Consider the following 18523-nt stretch of genomic DNA (forward strand, 5'->3'; position numbering starts at 1 on the left):
CAGGGTGGTTATAACACGTAACCTAATTCAGGAAAACAGTCATGCTCATGGAGAACAAATTATCTGGAATAAATTCCCAGAATGTTTTATGTAACTGTGATGCTATGACAAACGATGCTCCAGACAATTACAGTCTGAAAAACAAAACACATGATGACCCGCACTCATATGCTCTTGCTAATGCATTTAAAAACCAGACAGGCAAAAATTTACATTATCTAAGGGCTGCGCTGTCACACTAGTATTAAGAGTTTGCAATGAATAAAAATGGGACTGGGAGAGACAGAGCTGGCATATTGCAGAGCAGTTCCTTTGCTGGAGATTAAATACGACCCCAACGTTCAAATCTTTCTGACACTCCTTCAGTGACCATACCGAAATGAATACTTACAATCCAAGAAACTCATTTTTCTTTACACATGAGAGCACCATGGAATTATACTTCTGTCAAATTGTATAATTCAGCCAGTATCAGTAAAAAAAAAATAAATTCCTACGCCAGGTCTCTTGTGAAGTAAAATATTTCTCTTGGCTTTTTGTATCCTTGTGGGGAAGAAAGGGGAATGGAAGTTTTATTAGCCTACCCTAATTATCATTATGGAAGAACATTTATTTTGATAATATTTCCATTCTGTTAGTACAAGTCCTCTTTCCAGGCCTCTTGTATAAGCAATATTGTATGACATTATTTGATTATATGACTCAATACGTGCCTTTCAGGCAAGAGTACAACAAACCCAGCCCCTAACCAGCTGCTTGTCTGCTCTTTGGGATACGACCGAGCCGGTCTGTCCGTCTTACCTGTCTGGATTCAAGGTCAAACACGCTTAAAGCTGCGCTGTGAGGTGCAGCTGAGACGTAATCACTGTCATTGAACATCTCCCAGAGTATGTTCATGCTCCCAAGAGAGTGGACAATGTCATCAATATCCGATTCTGGTGTAAGACAGAGAAAACGCGATTAAGCACTACCGGCTTCAAGTATTTTACACAAAATTATTGATGCATTTTCTCATCGATACGACCCTATGAAGAAAGATGACTGTCTCCTTACATGTGCCCACCAAAGAGAGTCCTCTGCTATTTTGAACAACACCAATGATTTTATTTTGGCTTCCTACTCAACAGCCTCTAAAGAATTCAAGAAAATTTTTTTGTAACAGTCTCCAATTAATTTGTGCAAGTTAATTGCAGCAGTGAGGAAGCGGAGCTGCCAACAAGCATTATCAGGATACGCAAAGTTTCAGTAGAACAGAGAATTAGCTAAGAGAGCAGGAAACCAGTAGCACTTTGATACGGTGTCCAGAGAAATTAAGTTGTATTAAGCACAAATTCCCAATAGCTCAAACAGACGCTCGTCTCTACTGCCTGGATTGCTGCTATGCACTTTTAAAACATCCTAAGTTGAAACAAAAAGGAATTTTCCAGAATGCTTTGTAGCAGGATTTTAATGTTGATGTATCTAAAGGTCTCTCCGGCCAGTTCCTTCACGCGGGTCATCTTATGACGTAGCGAGCACAAGGCTACCAGACACGGGAGGAGGAGGAAGGTCTCCGAACCAAACCCTTCGGCACAAAGGATACTCACTCTCTACCATCTCTGGGTACTTGGAAACTCTTCATTTGGGTTAATTTCAAGGAAAAAGTTTGTCTCAACCCCCCAAAGTAGCACACACCATCTTTCCCCACCATGTGAAAAGCTACGTTAAAGAGAGAGGTGGAGACAGGAGCTCTCTCCGTGGAGCATCTCTGCTCTCCTACCTGTGGAATTCTGCAGCAGGAGACGACTCCTGTACTTGTGATAGTCCTCTCCGGGCTTCAGCAAGTACAAATCTGGGGAAAGTTTGATAGCAGCTACAGAATTTTTGATGATGTGATGTATGAAAAACAATAAAATCTGAACCACAAGAAAAATCAGAAAAAGCAACAACCTGAAAGAAATAAAAGTTTCAGTTTTATTAAAATTCAGCAAAAGCCAACCCAGTTTATGTGCATGCTATGAAAACAACATCTCCCTCGCCCCCAAAAAAGCATGTATTCAACAGTAATGGATAGCTTCATACTTATTATTTTTTAAATATAACTATGGGAAAAAAACTAATCGCATCCTGCCCTTTCTCTGGTGTCATTCAAACCAGTTTGAGAATTTGTATACAAATGAGAAAGCTCCAATACTTACATAACTCTCACACATTTATTTTCCCGCTTGAGACTAAGGAAATGAACTTTCGCTATGGTGGAAACCTGTTTCTTCCAGAGGGCTGTATTGCTCATTGCTGCCGCCTTCGTCTCCGAGAGCATCAGGAGACTCTGCTCCATGTCGTCGAGGGATTTTGTATCCATTTCATCCTGCACTTGCTGGGAATTGAACACGCTATAATCTGAAGAAGAAGAGAGTAAAACTACAGATTTGATGCTCTGACAGGGCTAACGCGGTTTGAACTGGTAGGGCTGGAGAAAGCTGGCTGGCCATCAGCTCCTTCCCCTTGCTATTGCAGAAGCCATCTCATCTCATCCCAGTCTCTCAACCCCAAGGTCAACGACACCGATCTACTCCAACGCTCTGAATCACACACACAGCAGACACTTAAGGCAGACGATACAAATTTCTGCCGCTCAAAAGGTGCAGACTTGCCCCAATTTCATACCATTAGCCTATGCATGCACCTGTATTATTCAGTACCAGCATATTCAGCTGTTAAACCCTCTTATACCCAGGCAAAAGCTTTGCAGAGCAGGATAGTTTACTAGTCTGCATCACAAAGAAAGCTCTACAAAGATTAAGATAGCTTAAACCATTCAAAGTTGACATCAAAAGAAGAATTGATTAACTCTGCAGTAATATTAAGCGGTCCCAACTTTTCATTTGCATTGAAAGTTAATTTAAAGGAGGGGAAGAAAGACAATTTCAGCTGTTTCAGCCTTAAGCACAGGCTACTAATATTACTGTTCACGCAGAAGGCTAGAAATAAATTTTATAATGTGCATTTACAATTTCTTGAAAGTAAGCTCCATTAGGAAAATAAAGCACATTTTAAAAAGCTAGTCATCAAAAGTGGAACTGTAAAGCAAAGAACTTAGATGCAAGTACACTGGATAAAAAATTAATCACTGCAGAGACAGCCACTAAAAAGCTTTTCGCTTGGATCCTCCCAGAATCACTCCCCATCCAACTCACTGCTTTTGCGTGTTTTTCGTGTTAAATATTTCAAAAGCCTGGAATGCCGTGAGACCGAAGGAGCCCGAAGCTGCTGGATGTAGCACTCCGCGAGAGGATTTTTTTATTCTTACCTCCATAGCAAAACTCCCTCTGGCAGCGATGTGGTATGGGCAATTCTACGCTAATTAATACTAAATCAAATATGACGGAAAACAGGAAAACAGCCCCGGTCCACCCCACCTGCTTGATCAATCTCTGCCTCAACTTCCAGCTTCAGATAGACATCCTCCAGCGTTGTCATGGAAACGCCGTAGGTGATAACACCCAAATGGGAATGAGTGTCGAGGTCAGAAAACAAGCCTAGAGACAGAAGCGAAACATATTGGTTGCCCTGAAACAGGATCACACCATCTCCCGAGAAATCTTCGAGCACATCAGAGGCATCCCTAAAGCCTTCTGCGTGGTAGAAAAAAAAAGCAGGTAATGCGTAAAACACGGTTGCTTAATTACAAAGACGCAGGTCATGGCTTGAGAACCAAGGTTGGGTTTTTGCTCCTTTTAGCACAAAACTTCAACCTCTGTGGTCAGGTATGGGAAATGCGGCATATTTTCCCAAAGCTGTAGTGTTTATGAAAACCAGCTCAGCATCCTAAAGCCCCTGGGCTCAGAGCTGCCTCCTGCCTGGCTGCGAGAGCCCCTCTCCTGGAAACATCACACATGGGGACCGCAGGACAGCTCGTCCTACCTAGAGCCCTGCCCAGGCACAAAGAGATTTTACAAATAAAACCACTGAGTAATTTTACGTATTTTTTTATATCTATATATAAAATAAATACCCAGATCTGTAAAGCCAGCTTAACTGGGCAGGAGATCCTGGACAGCATGCATAGCTTGAAGACCAAAATGATGTTCAGAGTAAGAGCACTTATTAGCACCTTGGGATAAAACACGCTCTTGGGCTCCTGCCAGTCCTATGAAGTGAAGGACCTGACAAAACGAGGAGTTTCAGAGCCAAGGTCACACTGAAGGGAAATGCAAATGCGTAAAATGGGAAGAGCAGCTGGATACTTGACGATGCTCATCAGATCTCCGCAATTTCTTCTGCCCCAGTAGCTGAGGCATATTCCTAACCTCAGCTTCTCCTTAAAATAGTTCAGGGAATTGACTCAATCTTGCATAAAGATGCCTGTTTTTCAAAAAGTACATGCAATGGCTGCTAAAGGTAAATCTAATACATTATTAACCGGTTAAATGCAACGGGGAAAAAAGCATTTATGAAATATGAGCCGCATCCACATCAGTATTGATTCTCTCTTAGCTTTCCACATAGCGCAAAGGACACACTGTTTCTTCCATTTTCTCCTGGGAGGTGAACGAGGAGCCTCTTGTAGGACTCATCAGATAATTGCTGCCATCTAGTGAAACCAACACATCTCTTCCACGCTCCCTCTCACCAGTGAATTTTAAAGCAGCGACGCGATGCTCTTTGCGATGCTCTTTGCAGCTCGCAACAAAGGCGATTAATTTTTGTAGGACTTGGGGGCTTTCTGGCTTCCCGCCGGAGGCCAGCCCTGCTCATTAAAACGCTCTGCAATATGATGATGCTTTTGCAGGACAAGGGGATTCTTGGACAAAAGGGGCTCTTCACCCTTCTGCTAAAGGCATCTCCTCCCCAGCACTTGCTGTCGGGTCCCCACACCCCTCGTAACACACCACAGCCCCGTCGGAGGGAGCAACGAGGTCCTCGCTTGCCTGGGAAAGACCTTGCTGAACGACCATCAGCCAAGTCATAGCCAAAGAGTGAACATGTATAAAAACACACAAATGCAGAAGCGGCAATTTAACAAGAATCGCAGGCTTCAGCCCCGCTCGATGGATTTCTCTTTTACACCCGTTCGACCCCGCAGCACAACAAAAACATCAATACCTGCGAACTTGTCCATGTCCTTGAGCGGCAGGGTGTACACGAGCTGCTCGTCGTTCTCTTGGATCAGGCTGGCTGCAGGTATGTGCTGCCTGATCAGCGAGGTTGTAGCTTCCGTGTTGCAATAGGCATCGATGTGCATACTAAGAAAATGCACAAGAAATTGAGTTTTTAAAGCTTGCTTTTCTCCTTATACCTGCATCAGTACTATCAGCCAGCAGAGCAGCAAACATTCACTATGAAGGTGATAAAAGGATCTTTTGGGGGGGGGGGGCGGGGCAAGGGGTGCTGTCTTATAGATTTCAACAGAAAGCAATAAAAAAAGATACACTATGTCATGTAACAGATATCACACAGAAAGAATACCTCAAGCGGTAGCCAATTCCCCATTTGCTTTTGAGAAAGAGAGAAGATCCAAGGCATTTTAACATCCCTTGAGAAATCACGGCTTTACGATCTAGAAACAAAAATCAAGAAGGCCCTTTGAATCAGAAGATGGTCGATTTGCTCCAAAAACCAACTAGATATTTCAAACAAAGGTGTTATTGCGCCGTTAGAGAAGCATCCCTTTTGCTCTATAGCGACTATCCCTCACGGACCGGGTACCCCGGGCGGTACCCAGGGGCTCGCGGCAGGACTCACCGGCGAGGATATCTGCCTCATCCATGAAGTGGGTACTGAAAACGGTCACGCGATTCGCTTTTCTGTTTTTCAGGAGATTCCAGACGATGTGCCGCGAACACGGATCCATACCCGCAGTCGGCTCATCCAGCAGTAAAACCTTTGTGCAAAACCAAGAAGCGTTTGCAAAGCCATATCCACGCGGAAGGTACTGACCTCGGGAAATCCTACTTAAGTAACAGATATAGGGCTTTTTCTTTCAAGCCTGCTAGTTAGTCCTCTAAAATTTACAGGAAACATCCTAGAGTAAGCAAGGCAGCTATCATCTCTACGCTTTGAATAAATTCATCTCCTGTTCTGACAAATGGAAAAACCACATAGTAAGTTAATGCCATAGTCCGTTTTATTCTGTTTCTAATACAATTATGTTTAGCTATGGATTCACTCCTTGTATGAAGGGATAGTTAAATATACACACGTGCTTTTAAAATCCCAGTGAACTGCCACGTGCATCATTTTTAAATACAGATCTAAAAGCAGTCCCCATTCTTACAGGCCAGAAAAAAATAGATCTGTAACACAAAAGAGCTCTCCGGCTCCGTCCTTGCTCCAAGTGCCTGGATAGCTTTGCAAGGAAAATCTCCGACAGGTTCACTGTTGGGGGCTAAATGTTACCTGCTGGAAATGGCATAAAACTTGTCACACTGTTTCTTTCACGAAGAGATCAAATCCAGAGCTACTGCCATTACCGAAGCCATTAACATCCTCAAGCATGAAGGTTGAGCTATTGAAGTGATTTTAATTGTTTAAACCATAAACGAAGAAAAAAAGAGCGACAGATGCTCCAAGTAACAATTTCTGCATCTTATGTATTATATGCGTTAGTCGGGTTTGACAAGAGACATCGACCCTTGGGCGTACTAGTGACACCAGGTCGGGAACCCCTCCATCACACTCACCTTCGGGTTCCCGAGAACAGCAACTCCCACCGACAGCCGCCTTTTCTGGCCCCCGCTTAATTTTTTAGCTTGGTTATCTCTGATAGGCTGCATATCCAAATCCAACAACACTTTCTGCACCTTTAAAATGCAAGAAACACATTTATTGTTAAAAAAAAGCTATAATTTTTTTTAACTACATTATTAACAATTAACATTCATATTAACTGTTCCTAATTCACAGTGTTCTCTGTATCTGAACCGCGCACCCTGCTAGCGAACCTGTACATCCAGAGCAGGGTCTCAAGCTCCAGCAAACCTGAGGAAGTTAAAAGGTGTCCATGCCGGAGCACAAATGCTAGGATTTAAAATGTTTCATGACCATTTTAGTTTCCTAGGAAAATTTAACAGTTTGTCTGTGTAAAAACATCTGTCGGTACTCTGCCTCCTTGTCTGTTATGCTGTAAAGTAATATTCCCCTGCAAACTCGTCTTCAGGAAACATCTGTACAATACAAGGCTATGTTGCCCTGCAGGTTAAAAATGAACATAGAAGACAGTATCCGTGCCCAGCTGACTTACCTCTTGTATCAAATCATTCTGAGGGATTCCTTTAATTGCAGCAAATATGGAGAGATTCTCCTCCACAGTTAATATATCAAAGTGTATGTCGGACTGAGGGCACACCCCTGCTATTTGTCGCACTTCAAGCATTTCATCGATTTCGGAGACTTTGTGCCCGTAGACAGAGACGAACCCTAAAAAACCAAGGAAAAAAAAAGCCAGGAGCAATCAACTGAGAGGTTTTTTACAGCCAGAGAGCAGGCTAACATGGACATGAATCTAAAGTGGCCTCTTTCAGGCATTATCCAGAGAAAAATTTTGTGCACCCAGAAATAGCCATAAAGGTGAAGAGCTTCGGTTTTCAAAAGCAGGGTACTCAAAATCTCCTAACACCGGAGAAGCTCACCGTCCGTCGGTGGACACAGCCCGCAAAGGATGTTCATCAGCGTCGTCTTCCCGGTCCCGCTGTGCCCGAGCAGAGCCGTGATCTGACCTTCATAGATGTCGAAGGATAAATCTGGTCCCCGAGGCAGGCACGAGAGAAAGAGGAGACGTTAGCGATGCGCTCGTGGCGCTTGGAGCCGGCTCCTACCCCAGAGGTAAATTCAAATACTGACATATGGGGTATGCATTTAACTCTTTGCTCGAAGGGACGCCTTACCTCCACATCCCGGCATGGCACGGGACCGCGGGGCTGGGACGGTCCCCGCGCCGGCTGTGGGGTGGCCGCGTTTAAAAGCCACACGGGGAAACGAGATGAAAAGATCAAGGAGATGGGGCAGGGAAGATCATATCGCTGTCGACACGGGCGGAGGAGGAATAACGGGGATGATGGCAGCAGGCTTTCTTTGGCGATGGAAGGGCTCATCTTTTTGGGGTACCATTTTTAAACAAGATTACTGCCAAAGCGGTGAGAGAAGACGCGCGCAAGCACATCTGGCATTCATGCTCCAATGTCCCACCCCACTAAAAGAAACCAAAAAGCCCGAACTGAAACACAAAAGATCACTCAACAATTCAGCTATTGCTCCTCTGCATCTGATAAGCAGCTAAAAAGCTAAAATGTTCTTACTTCTGAGAGCCTCCACAGTTTCCCCCTTTTTCCTGAATGTTTTCTGAACACAGCTGATTCTGAAAGAAGACATGTCATTTTATAAACTATTTTAGGACCTTTATATGTCATTTTGAATGATCAACACTCGGCAACAGTCACAAGACGACCATATGGAAGTGGCACTAGACACGTTAACAACCCACAGAGGCAAGTCAAGAGACAGGGCATCTTGTCGCAGAACTTGGTCCGTCTCCACCCTGGTATCAGAAAGCTTTTTCTGGTCACCTTCTAAGGTGTTTCCTATCATGACAGACTGAATTATTTCAAATCTGTGTTTCTTTCACACGGTAGCACAATGCACTAGAGGTTTCCCAAGCTAGAAAAGGGAACGGCTACTCCCCAATAATTTCACAATACTCGGAGAATACCATTGCGAAGACTCAACAGACATGATATGAAAAAGAGGTATTAGTAGAACAGACCCCAAAGATGTGATTACTGACAGCTCTTGATCAAAATTAGGCAAAAGAAAGCAGGTATCTTTCTCTCCAAGAAAGGTAAAAACCTTCCTTCCAGCCCCACTTTTTTTCAAAATGAAAAGAACCAACCACTTTAGCTGAAGGCACCATGTGAAGGATGGGTTTTGCAAGCCTGGCCACCCTGAAAATGAGGATGGAGAGTGGGTTACAGGCGTGAATAGAGGGGAGGAGAACGGGGTATGAAAGAAAACAAAACCTGTACATGTAAAGACGACAAGACAGTGTGAAAATGATGGAGAGCTGGTGGAGGGGTGCTATGGAAAGAGTCCAGGGTGGATAAATAAAGCAAAAATGGCCACAATGTTCTCATGTGAACATCAGGATTAAAACTGGACCCTTCAACTTATGGCAGATGCCCAAAGAGACATGGAGAGCGTGGACAACGCAAGACTCATTCTGGTCACTAAACTCAAATATTTATTTGGGACCAGTGGAGCCAACCAGGAGGAGTGAAGACGCAGAGTTCCCCAACTCACGTCAGGCTGTGCCATTGGGAAATGATGGAAACAAGGGCTAGAAGGAAGATACTGAAAATAATATCTGAGACACACTAAAAATACATGACAGTCCAGATGCAAGACAACAGGTGACACAAAATGCAATGCGAAACGTGAGAGCACGGCCATCTATTTTTCAGTTTTGTTTTACCCTCCTAGATACGGCAGCTGGGTAAAACCACCACAAAGTCGTTCTCTGGTCTACAGAGAACACAACGGCCTTCACACAAACCTAGAATTCGGCTTTTTCTCCTCAAATGTGCGTTACCAGAAACTAAACCCTCCCAGAAGAGTAGGCGTTTCAACATCTGCAACCGCTTACGCCTCTTGTGGCCTCAGCGAAACTGAGGGAATGGAAAACCGGCCGGTTTTGACAGGACTCCAACTGAAGGAATACAATCCACAAACAAACCCTTTCTTTAAGCCCAGTGTTTTATCCTTGGAGAGCATCCATGTCGTTGATGATGGGGCTTCATTGCAAATGGAAACTAGTCGTGCTGTGTGTGTGCGGAGAACTCCCTGCAATGCATACCATATGCTATTTGAATCCCAACGACCGGAGAAACAAGAGCGATTTTCAAATTACACACCAAAATGTCAGGGACCCAGGTGATCTGCTCATCTGCATGTGAGGCAGAGCAGGAATCGTACCTGATGGCTTCTTTCCCCTGAAATTCCGAAGGCACGGGCTCAACGATCTCACTGAAACTTAAACTGCCATTGATGCTGCTCTCGTACAACTCCTTGTAATTTTTTCTGCGCTTTGACCAAAACGAGGGCTTCATAAAGAAAAATGGCATGCGGCGTAGTCCAAACTCCCCTGGACAGTAAAGGGAAAAAGACAACTTCTTAACAGTAACTACAGCTATTCCTCAGCTCCTGGGTTTTAGCTGTAAAAGCCATGAGCTATCCTGCTAAAGGTTTAGGGGCCAGCCCACACCCCCATTCTGGAGGGATTTCATCAGCCAAGTTTACTTTATCCGCATTGAAGCCACGGTTCCCATCGACGCCGCTAGCACGTTCCAGTTTTGCTCAGTATTTAACTATACGGGCAAATCTCTTTCGATGCAAGAGAAATCCCCAGTGCTGAAAGAACAGTGACTTAAACACAGGCACTATAAATCCAGAGAGATCAGAGGAAAGGGAGTTGAAGGGCTTAACCAGGCATTAGTCGCAAGATTAACAACTTAGATTCTGCGTTTCACGTTAAACTACTGCCGTCACAGGGAAAGGTCTGGAACAGGCAGAGTAGTCTTTAATTTTCAACCCTGGAAGAAGAGCAAACTGCAAAGGCTGAGCCACTAGCTAACCCGGTAAAGAAGCTTTTCCCCTAGAAAGAGGGGAACCAAGTTTAGCTGGCGTACCTAAGGGCCATCAATTCTCAACATGCAAATACCCCCCCTCACATCTCGGTTTTAATAGAATATAAATTATTTCAGCCAAAATTATTCTGAGTCACAGCGTGAAATATATTTGTAAACAGCACCATCTCCTTCCTCCACAGTTGAAATTAAGTCAGAAATGCCACCCAGCTCCACCAGCCACGTCAACCTGGGGGGCTCAGGACTGCAGGAATGGGTGACGCTAGCGCAGTTCAGTTCCATTTTTCTCATGAACGTACCTGGCATAACCTGATCAAGGTAGACGGCTACAAGCAGATAAAATATGCTATCCAACACCAATAAAATGAGAGAGATAAAGAGTGGGTAAGGACCGTGATTTAGATTTGAAAATGTTGCACCATCTTCATAATCTTCTAGATGCATGACCTGCCAACAAACACAGATAAATGGAACCATTACACACCAGCACTGTACCAGCCTGGAAAGACATGACAGCACGGTGCAAAACTTAGCAACAGAAAAAAAAAAAAAAAAAATGAAAAAGTGACTGAGATCACAGCAACAAACACGAAGAATAACAGTTGCTTGATGGTGCGCTGTATTTTACTTGATATTAAAATGCCACAGGAAGCTATTAAAATAGGCATTTTTCCCCACCATCATCAGTTTATTAAAAAAATAAAAATATATATTTAAGAATATTTACATCAAGACCTATTTGAAAACGATGCAAGACAAACGAGCGCGATGAGGTTGCAGTCGGAGGAGTAGCAGGTTATTTACCTGCGCGACACCGATCAAGAAGCTGCACTGACACAAGGGGCTGAGAATCCAAACGAAAGATTTGGGGAAATCTTCCAGCAGGACAATATTAAGGCCCACAAAACCAAAAGCCAGCGTTGCCAAGAACTCCACTATACCCACGTGCTTTGACTTTTTAAATAGAGGTGTCAGCATAAGTGCAAAGAAAACCTAAGAACAGATTAAAAAAATACAAGAAGGTACTATGTTAAAAAAAATTAACAATACAGGGTATAGAAGAACTAAAGTAGAAAGACCACGGCTTCAATCGTATCATTTTCCTGGTATAGTCACTACAGTATTCCCCACGTCCCACACTTCCCTTACAAAGAGACCATCGGGAGGGACAGATTTCCCAAAGATGCCAGGTGACAGAGCACAGAAAAAAATTATAAAAGAAAAATAAGGAGCCGTATGGCTGAGCGTGCATATACACCCTGGTTAGTACACCTTCTGTAAATGATAGACAGTAAACAAATAACTACTTCTGCATTGGTTGCTTATGAACTCAGACAAGTCATTTGCTGTATAAATTAATTCTCTGACCTTTAAAGAGGGTTTTAACATTATGCTATATAGTAACAACAAATGTTTAGAAGGGGGCATGGTTTTGGACTTCAGAACAGCAGTGTTTTCAGTTCAAAGACAGATGATTATCATAGAATTACAGAACGGTTTGGGTTGGAAGGGAAATTAAAGATCACCTAGTCCCACCCCCCCTGCCATGGGCAGGGACACCTTCCACTAGACCAGGTTGCTCCAAGCCCCATCCAACCTGGCCTTGAACAATTCCAGGGATGGGGCAGCCACAACCTCTCTGGGCAACCTGTTGTTCCAGTACATCACCACTCTCACAGTGAAGAATTTCTTCCTTATATCTAATCTAAATCTACCCTCTTTCAGTTTAAAGCCATTACCCCTTGTCCTATTATAAACTCAGATATTTCAGTAAGGAAAGATACTTCTCATAGTGACGGTTGAGACCTGTACACCATCCCAAACCAGAGGCAGACCACAGGGATGGGATGGCTGAATTCAACGAGACCAGGAATACTTACTGAAGAGATTCCATACAGAAAAAAAAGGAGAAATATCACAAAGGCACTGCTCTGGGGAAAGAGGGAAGAGGCCGTCGCAATCACCGCCATAAGAATGGACATGACAAAAATCAGGCTCATGTAGAGCAGCACCCAAGAAAGCCTAGGAGCAAAAGGGGGGGGGAAAGAGAACAGAAATCAGTCAACGAATTCATAGCCTGAACTATTCACGCACAAAAATAGCTAAAACTTCCATTCTTTAATATTCCAGACAGCTGCACCAAAGGACAAGCTTGCAACAAAACAAGAGCCCCCAAATAAAAAGAGCTCTTGTAAACATCCCTGTAAATGTTCTAGCCATTAGAGCACACACATCAATACCCATGGCATCAAAAAGAAACACAATTAGACGATTCATGGTTGTTTTTTTTTTTTTTTAACTTGCATAATTAATTCCATGGTATAACCAAAAGAGGGTAACTGAGTAGTAGGTTTCAATAATTAAAGAAATACTATTTAAAATTTAATACATTAGTCATTCCAGTAGCTGGGCAGGGTAATAAAATCCTTTTCTTTTTAAAAACAGAGCTGCAAGTCTGTGAGCAATTCTGACCTCAGGAAACAAGGGCAGTTTGTGTACAGGTAGTAAAAAGTGACACAGCTTCCTCAGAAACAAGTTTCCGAGTTATATTCAGCGGCGGATCAAAGCTGCATTACCAGCGTGCCTTTGCAGATCGCTCCTATTTCACCCTGGGAAAAGTAAAATCATTTTCCCCAGACCAGAGTTACTCAAATGCTGATGTGCGAGGGGCGAGTGGGGACAGCGGACCAACACTGCGGGTGAAGGACTCAGCTGAATAAGATTTATCACCAAGGACATACCGCAAACAAACGGAACCGACTACCAGAAAAGAGCTTGGGTACAGAAATAAGACAAAAGCAACCAGAAAAAAAAATAACCCAGAGAACCCCGGCTGGCTGTTACGGTGCAGCAGGGAAAGATGCTAAAAAGCTGTTGGGCGCTGCGGCAAAGGGCAAAGCTAAACCCGCTTTTATCTCTGCAACTATCAATGACTTCAAATTAGTACATCCTCTCATTTGGAAAAAAGAAAAAACCCAAAACATTATATTGCATAGGACAATTTCCATCATGGTAAGGAAACAAATTAAAACCTGTTGCTTAGAATACTCTGTCATGTTAAAATTATAGAGTTAGATTCATTTAATTATACGGCGGGGAAACTGCTGCTAAGCTCTGAAGAGAGACTGCAGGTCACCTGTTGAGCCTCCAGAAAAGGAGGTACTGAGCCAAAAATATTTAAAACAAACTACATAAAAATCTCACGCATCATCACATTTAATCCCTCTAAGTCTGGTGTAACCTCACGTGCACAAAAATGCAAGTGTTACTCTGGTATTTACTTATTAAAACATACCTATTTTCACGGTACTGCAAGTATCTCTATGTTACATTTTACAGAGTATCTCACTTTTCAACTGTTTTCACTTAATGACACTGAAAACAATTAAAAAACTGGAGGATGGGATAGAGTTGTTTTCCTAGAAAGTGTTATTTTTTATATTTCTTTATATATTTTATATTTCTTTTATAAAGAATGCGTTATACCAAACACTCACATACCAAAAGGCAGTGTCATGAAGTCCCAATATTTTTAAGAATTCCTTCAACTTCCTCTCCTTTTCTGCCACAATATGAATTGCCAAATAATACCCGAACGGTGAGAAAGCGATCACTAGGTAAATTAAAATGATCGCACGAGGAAAATTATCTATTTCCACCACTGCAGCCTCTCCCATGACCATCGCTCTCGTCAATTCAAGTTGTTCCCAAACCGACTGATTAGTCTTCAGCTAAAAGGAAAAGAAGGAAGAGTTATTTTTGCATCATTCAGCCCGGTCTCCATCCCTGCTGACAGGGAGAGATCTGGAGACCCTGAAACCTTACTGTCCCCAGATCCCAGCCCAAAAGCACAGAAATTGGAGAATATCTAAACACCTGGAGATAAAATGAACAATTTTGCAACTCCTATCACCTAAAAAGATGAGACTCGCTCTCACCGCGAGCGGCACGACGGGAGAGCAATAGGGAAAAGGGCATTGCTGACAAATACTGACAATAAAATAGTTAAGGCAAATTCTGCAGCCCCTTTCGGTACAGCATCTTAAATAGCATTTTGGGGCAAGCGCTGTCAAGCCTTCGTGTTTTGACGACTGCTGTGATGTATGGTTCAGGCTCGTTTGGACACAAACAAAGACAAACGTCCTCATTATTCAACCGGACAAGAACACTTCTGCACAAAATACGGCAAAACGCACATGAAATATTCTGCCTTTTCACCAGATTCAAGCTAATTTTTGCTATGGCATTTTACACAATTAACAGACAACAGCACAAAACCAGTCAGAGCCAAGGCAGTCCACGGATTTGAACCTCCTTGGTTTTATTATGTTATTTTTTCAGATTTACCTGTATAATTGCAGCATCGATGCAGGCTTGCAGAGCTGTAAATCCCGAGCTCCAGTACGTTACCGACTCGCATCCCTTCCGCAGGTTGGAACAACTGGCTGCAGAGTAAAGCAAGGCATTTTAAAATGCAAAAAGCCAGAGTTACAGCTGTCCTATCCCCAATGTAAAGATGGTGCAGCTTAAGGCGATCCCTTATAAATGGTGGAAAAAACTTCCATAAACCAATATATGCAACATCAGGCCAAAAAGAAAAAAAGGGCGTGATTTTTCAGCTTATCCCCTTACAGAGTACATATAAAAGCGTGCACATTTACCTCTCGATTCCATATAAATGGATGACATAGCGACCGAATCGGGAAACCTCAGCTGGTAGGACATGGCATCGTTGAACACTACACCCACAAAGTTTGAGCGTTTAAAAGCACTAGCCTCTTGCAGCTCCTCTTCGCTTAAATACTCCTCTGTGATGATGCCTGGGAGAGAGAAGAAATTATCATGTTGACTTAGGTATCAGCACAGCAGGAAGAAAAACTGTGCGACAGTTTTAAAAAAGCATCATGTTAATCATTAATGATTTGTTTGGTTTGGGGGGGAGAGAGAGAGAGAGAGATGGCTATATTTTTGTCCCAGTGAAAGAAGTATTCTGAACAGAAACCTGCAGGAGTGTCGCTCAGTAGCAGGGTGGGTAATTCAAATTTACCCCCAAGTCTTCCCCTTTTCCCCCCATTTTTTGCTGCTCCAGCAGTTTCTGTGCCCCAAACCTCTGCCGGCTACCCGTGAGTTTATTCTCCAGCACCAGCACTTTTCTTGTACAGGGCAGATTAACCAGTGCAGAGGGCTAAATATATGAAAAAAATGGTATTTTGCCACCAACTTCAGCAGAGGATGGGAGGAAGATGGGCAAAGGCAGAAAGCGGAATCATTTGCTCAAAGCAGCTGAGGGCACCCGTAAGGAAAATGCGGACGTCGGGCTGGGCTGTCTCTCCGCAGTACCTTTGAAGCATGCATACCACAAGGAAGAGAATCAAAGACACCAAACTAAAAATACATCAGAGTGGTTTTGGAGAGATAAGTGCCCGCTAGATGTGTGAGCTGTGTAGGCAAAGCATTTAAAAAAAAAAAAAAAAAAAAAAGAAAAAAAAAGAAAAATTGCTTTCAAAAGAAGAGGTGACACTGTTAATGGGAATCAGCACATAAAAAAAAAAAAATTAAAAATGTTTTGATAATAACAACAGGATAGAAAACAGAACCTAAAATATCTGCAGGACAGAATCATTTCCTGAATTTGCCCCAGGATGTCACAGGACAAGTATTAATTAGCTCTAGAGCTGTTCAGGGGCAATTTGTACTTTGCATTTGTGTCCTGCCAAAACCTGTCCTGCAGCCACATAACACTTGTTGGCTGCAACAGGAGAATGGGAACCACTTTGAGATGGCAGTGCCAGAACATTTGCCAACCAAGCAAAAAAAACGCCTTCACAGTCTGTTCTCTATCTGCGATGGAAAACAAATGCTTTTTTTTCTATCAGCAGCAGCGACAGTGAGCTCCCTCTTCAAACACAAGCCATGGCATGAGATATACTGAGAAAAACAAAATGCTTAGGTTCTGAATACCATCTTCGAAGTTATCAAAAGCCACTTTCTTCATGATTTCTCGTGCCATTCGGGTTGGCGGCGTGTATCCGATGACAAAATTCACCAGCATGGAGGTATCCAGAGTGCCGAGGTTGGTGTTGGCGACCTCGCCGTATTTTCTGTGCGGGTGCATCATGCTCATCAGAATCAGCCAAAACAAGAAAAAGAGTGGGAAAAGGACCTCCTGCGCAAAGAAAGAAAGAAATACGAAAACTTCAAAGAGCAGTCGTAGGAACGAGAATTTCCAAAAATTTATCTTAGTTACATGAAGCTTAAAGGAGGGACTGTGAGTCTGACTACTTGACTGTAAAGCTCCCTGCATGTTTTCAACGCAACAGTAATTTTAATGCCAAATCCTTCTCTGGCGCTGAAGCAGGATTTTAATCGCATGCGTTGGTAACCTAAGAAGCCATTTTAAGGTATAAAGGGATAATTTCTACATGCTTTAAAGATCAGCACGCTTACGCTATTTGGAAAGTAGCAGAACACGAAGCATGAACCATTAAACAAGTCTAGCCAAGCTTTGTACTGTCTCTTCTTCACCACAAAATTCATCTTAAAGTATCATACACATCACCTATACACAGGGCTAAACTGTTAGAGAAGATAAAAATCTTCCGGAGAGGTCTAATCCCGCTATACTGCTCAGTTATAGGTGCAAAAGTTTTTAGAAGTGCACTAAGATTGCAATATTAATTCAAGGATATTTTCTGGGTAATGCCTTACACATTAGGATACATTTTCAACCAAAGAATCACAAAATACCTTCTGAAAAAGCCTATTTCAACCTAAAATTCAGAGCAGACCTTGAAGCTTCAGAAACATTATAATAAAACTGAGCATTGCCTCTGACTCAGGAGCTACTTAAATGCAGAATAACTGCAGACATGAAGGCAGCAGTAAACAAGCCCTCCGCTTACCTGAACGCTGCTTTTTTTAGTCCTACATTTAATAAGACAGTTCTTGAATAAGAGAGCTCTGGTTTGTCTCCATACTCCTGCTTCTCTTGGAGCTGCTGGTGCCATTTTTCAAGCCTAGTTTGTTTAAGGAAAAAAAAAAAAAAACAAAACCAAATCCATATGAAATAACAAAACAATTTAAAAAGCAAAAGCCAGGCAGTTGCAGCATTCAGTATCTCATACGTTTATATTTTCATGTAAAGTTTTCATTTTCAATTTTTCATATTTTTAATGCCTTCCAATATATATATACATGCTAGATGCCAGTTACATGAAGAAATTGCTAGTACTCATTTACAATGAGAGAGCTGGGGAAGCCTTGGGATGCCACCCGAGCAATCTTCCACCCAAAGGCAGGACCAGCTCTACGCCAGCTCACAAGACTCGAGCTAACCTGGGCTTATTTTCAGTTTGCTACATATAAACTACAAACCAAAGTATTTATCTCGGAGCGCGATTCCAGTGTCCATCACACGGGCTCAGGGCAGCCAGCCAGCCCCACGCATCCGAAACCAAGAGCCATCTCACCCCAGGCAAACTGTTCAATTTACCGCGAGTAACCCCTTTTCATTCTGGAGCAGATCCAACAGTACTTATTTTCCTTTTCATTATTTTTTACCTTTTCATTAGGCCAGCCGCACAGCACAGTAGTGCTGAAGATAATCTTTTTTGCGGGGGGTGGGGGGGAGAAGTAAATTAAAATTGAAAATGCTCTTCCAGGAGACAGCATCCCATTCCACCAGGACGTACCTGGCGAGGGATGGCAGGCTGGGGAACCACCAGGTTTCTATCCCCGGTTTTGCTGTCCGAGGTTCGAAGTCCCTGGTCAATCTACATCTCTCTCCGTTTCTTCACCTGTGAAGTTGAAATATAATCGTGAGCTGCTGGGCAGAGACAGCCCGAGAACTAGCGCGGGTCTTCACGCCACCAACCCCTTCCAGCCCCTCGACCGCTCCGGCCGCAAGT

The 18523-nt window shown here is 43.0% G+C and overlaps 1 protein-coding gene across 7 annotated transcripts in view; it reads right to left on the reverse strand.

The window, feature by feature from the left end:
* Positions 1–18523, reverse strand: part of ABCA5 (ATP binding cassette subfamily A member 5) — a 34023-nt gene that overhangs the window by 12844 nt on the left and 2656 nt on the right. For all 7 annotated transcript variants that reach the window (XR_005932568.1, XR_005932567.1, XR_003923370.2 and 4 more), the window contains exons 2-22: positions 18308–18412; positions 17519–17632; positions 16578–16782; positions 15278–15436; positions 14964–15061; positions 14118–14347; positions 12497–12638; positions 11421–11609; positions 10916–11063; positions 9946–10114; positions 8277–8335; positions 7611–7721; positions 7223–7398; positions 6663–6782; positions 5725–5863; positions 5449–5539; positions 5086–5225; positions 3399–3518; positions 2178–2379; positions 1760–1929; positions 802–935 (exon numbers count right to left, since the gene is read on the reverse strand). Coding sequence is in view for 4 of the 7 variants with exons in the window: in XM_030014184.2 (XP_029870044.1) it covers positions 802–935; positions 1760–1929; positions 2178–2379; positions 3399–3518; positions 5086–5225; positions 5449–5539; positions 5725–5863; positions 6663–6782; positions 7223–7398; positions 7611–7721; positions 8277–8335; positions 9946–10114; positions 10916–11063; positions 11421–11609; positions 12497–12638; positions 14118–14347; positions 14964–15061; positions 15278–15436; positions 16578–16782; positions 17519–17623 (2907 nt within the window). In the remaining 3 variants the exon portion in view is untranslated. The remainder of the gene's footprint in view (positions 1–801; positions 936–1759; positions 1930–2177; positions 2380–3398; positions 3519–5085; positions 5226–5448; positions 5540–5724; positions 5864–6662; positions 6783–7222; positions 7399–7610; positions 7722–8276; positions 8336–9945; positions 10115–10915; positions 11064–11420; positions 11610–12496; positions 12639–14117; positions 14348–14963; positions 15062–15277; positions 15437–16577; positions 16783–17518; positions 17633–18307; positions 18413–18523) is intronic.

The sequence above is a fragment of the Aquila chrysaetos genome, chromosome 5, assembly GCF_900496995.4.
Source record: "Aquila chrysaetos chrysaetos chromosome 5, bAquChr1.4, whole genome shotgun sequence".
NCBI lineage: Eukaryota > Metazoa > Chordata > Aves > Accipitriformes > Accipitridae > Aquila > Aquila chrysaetos.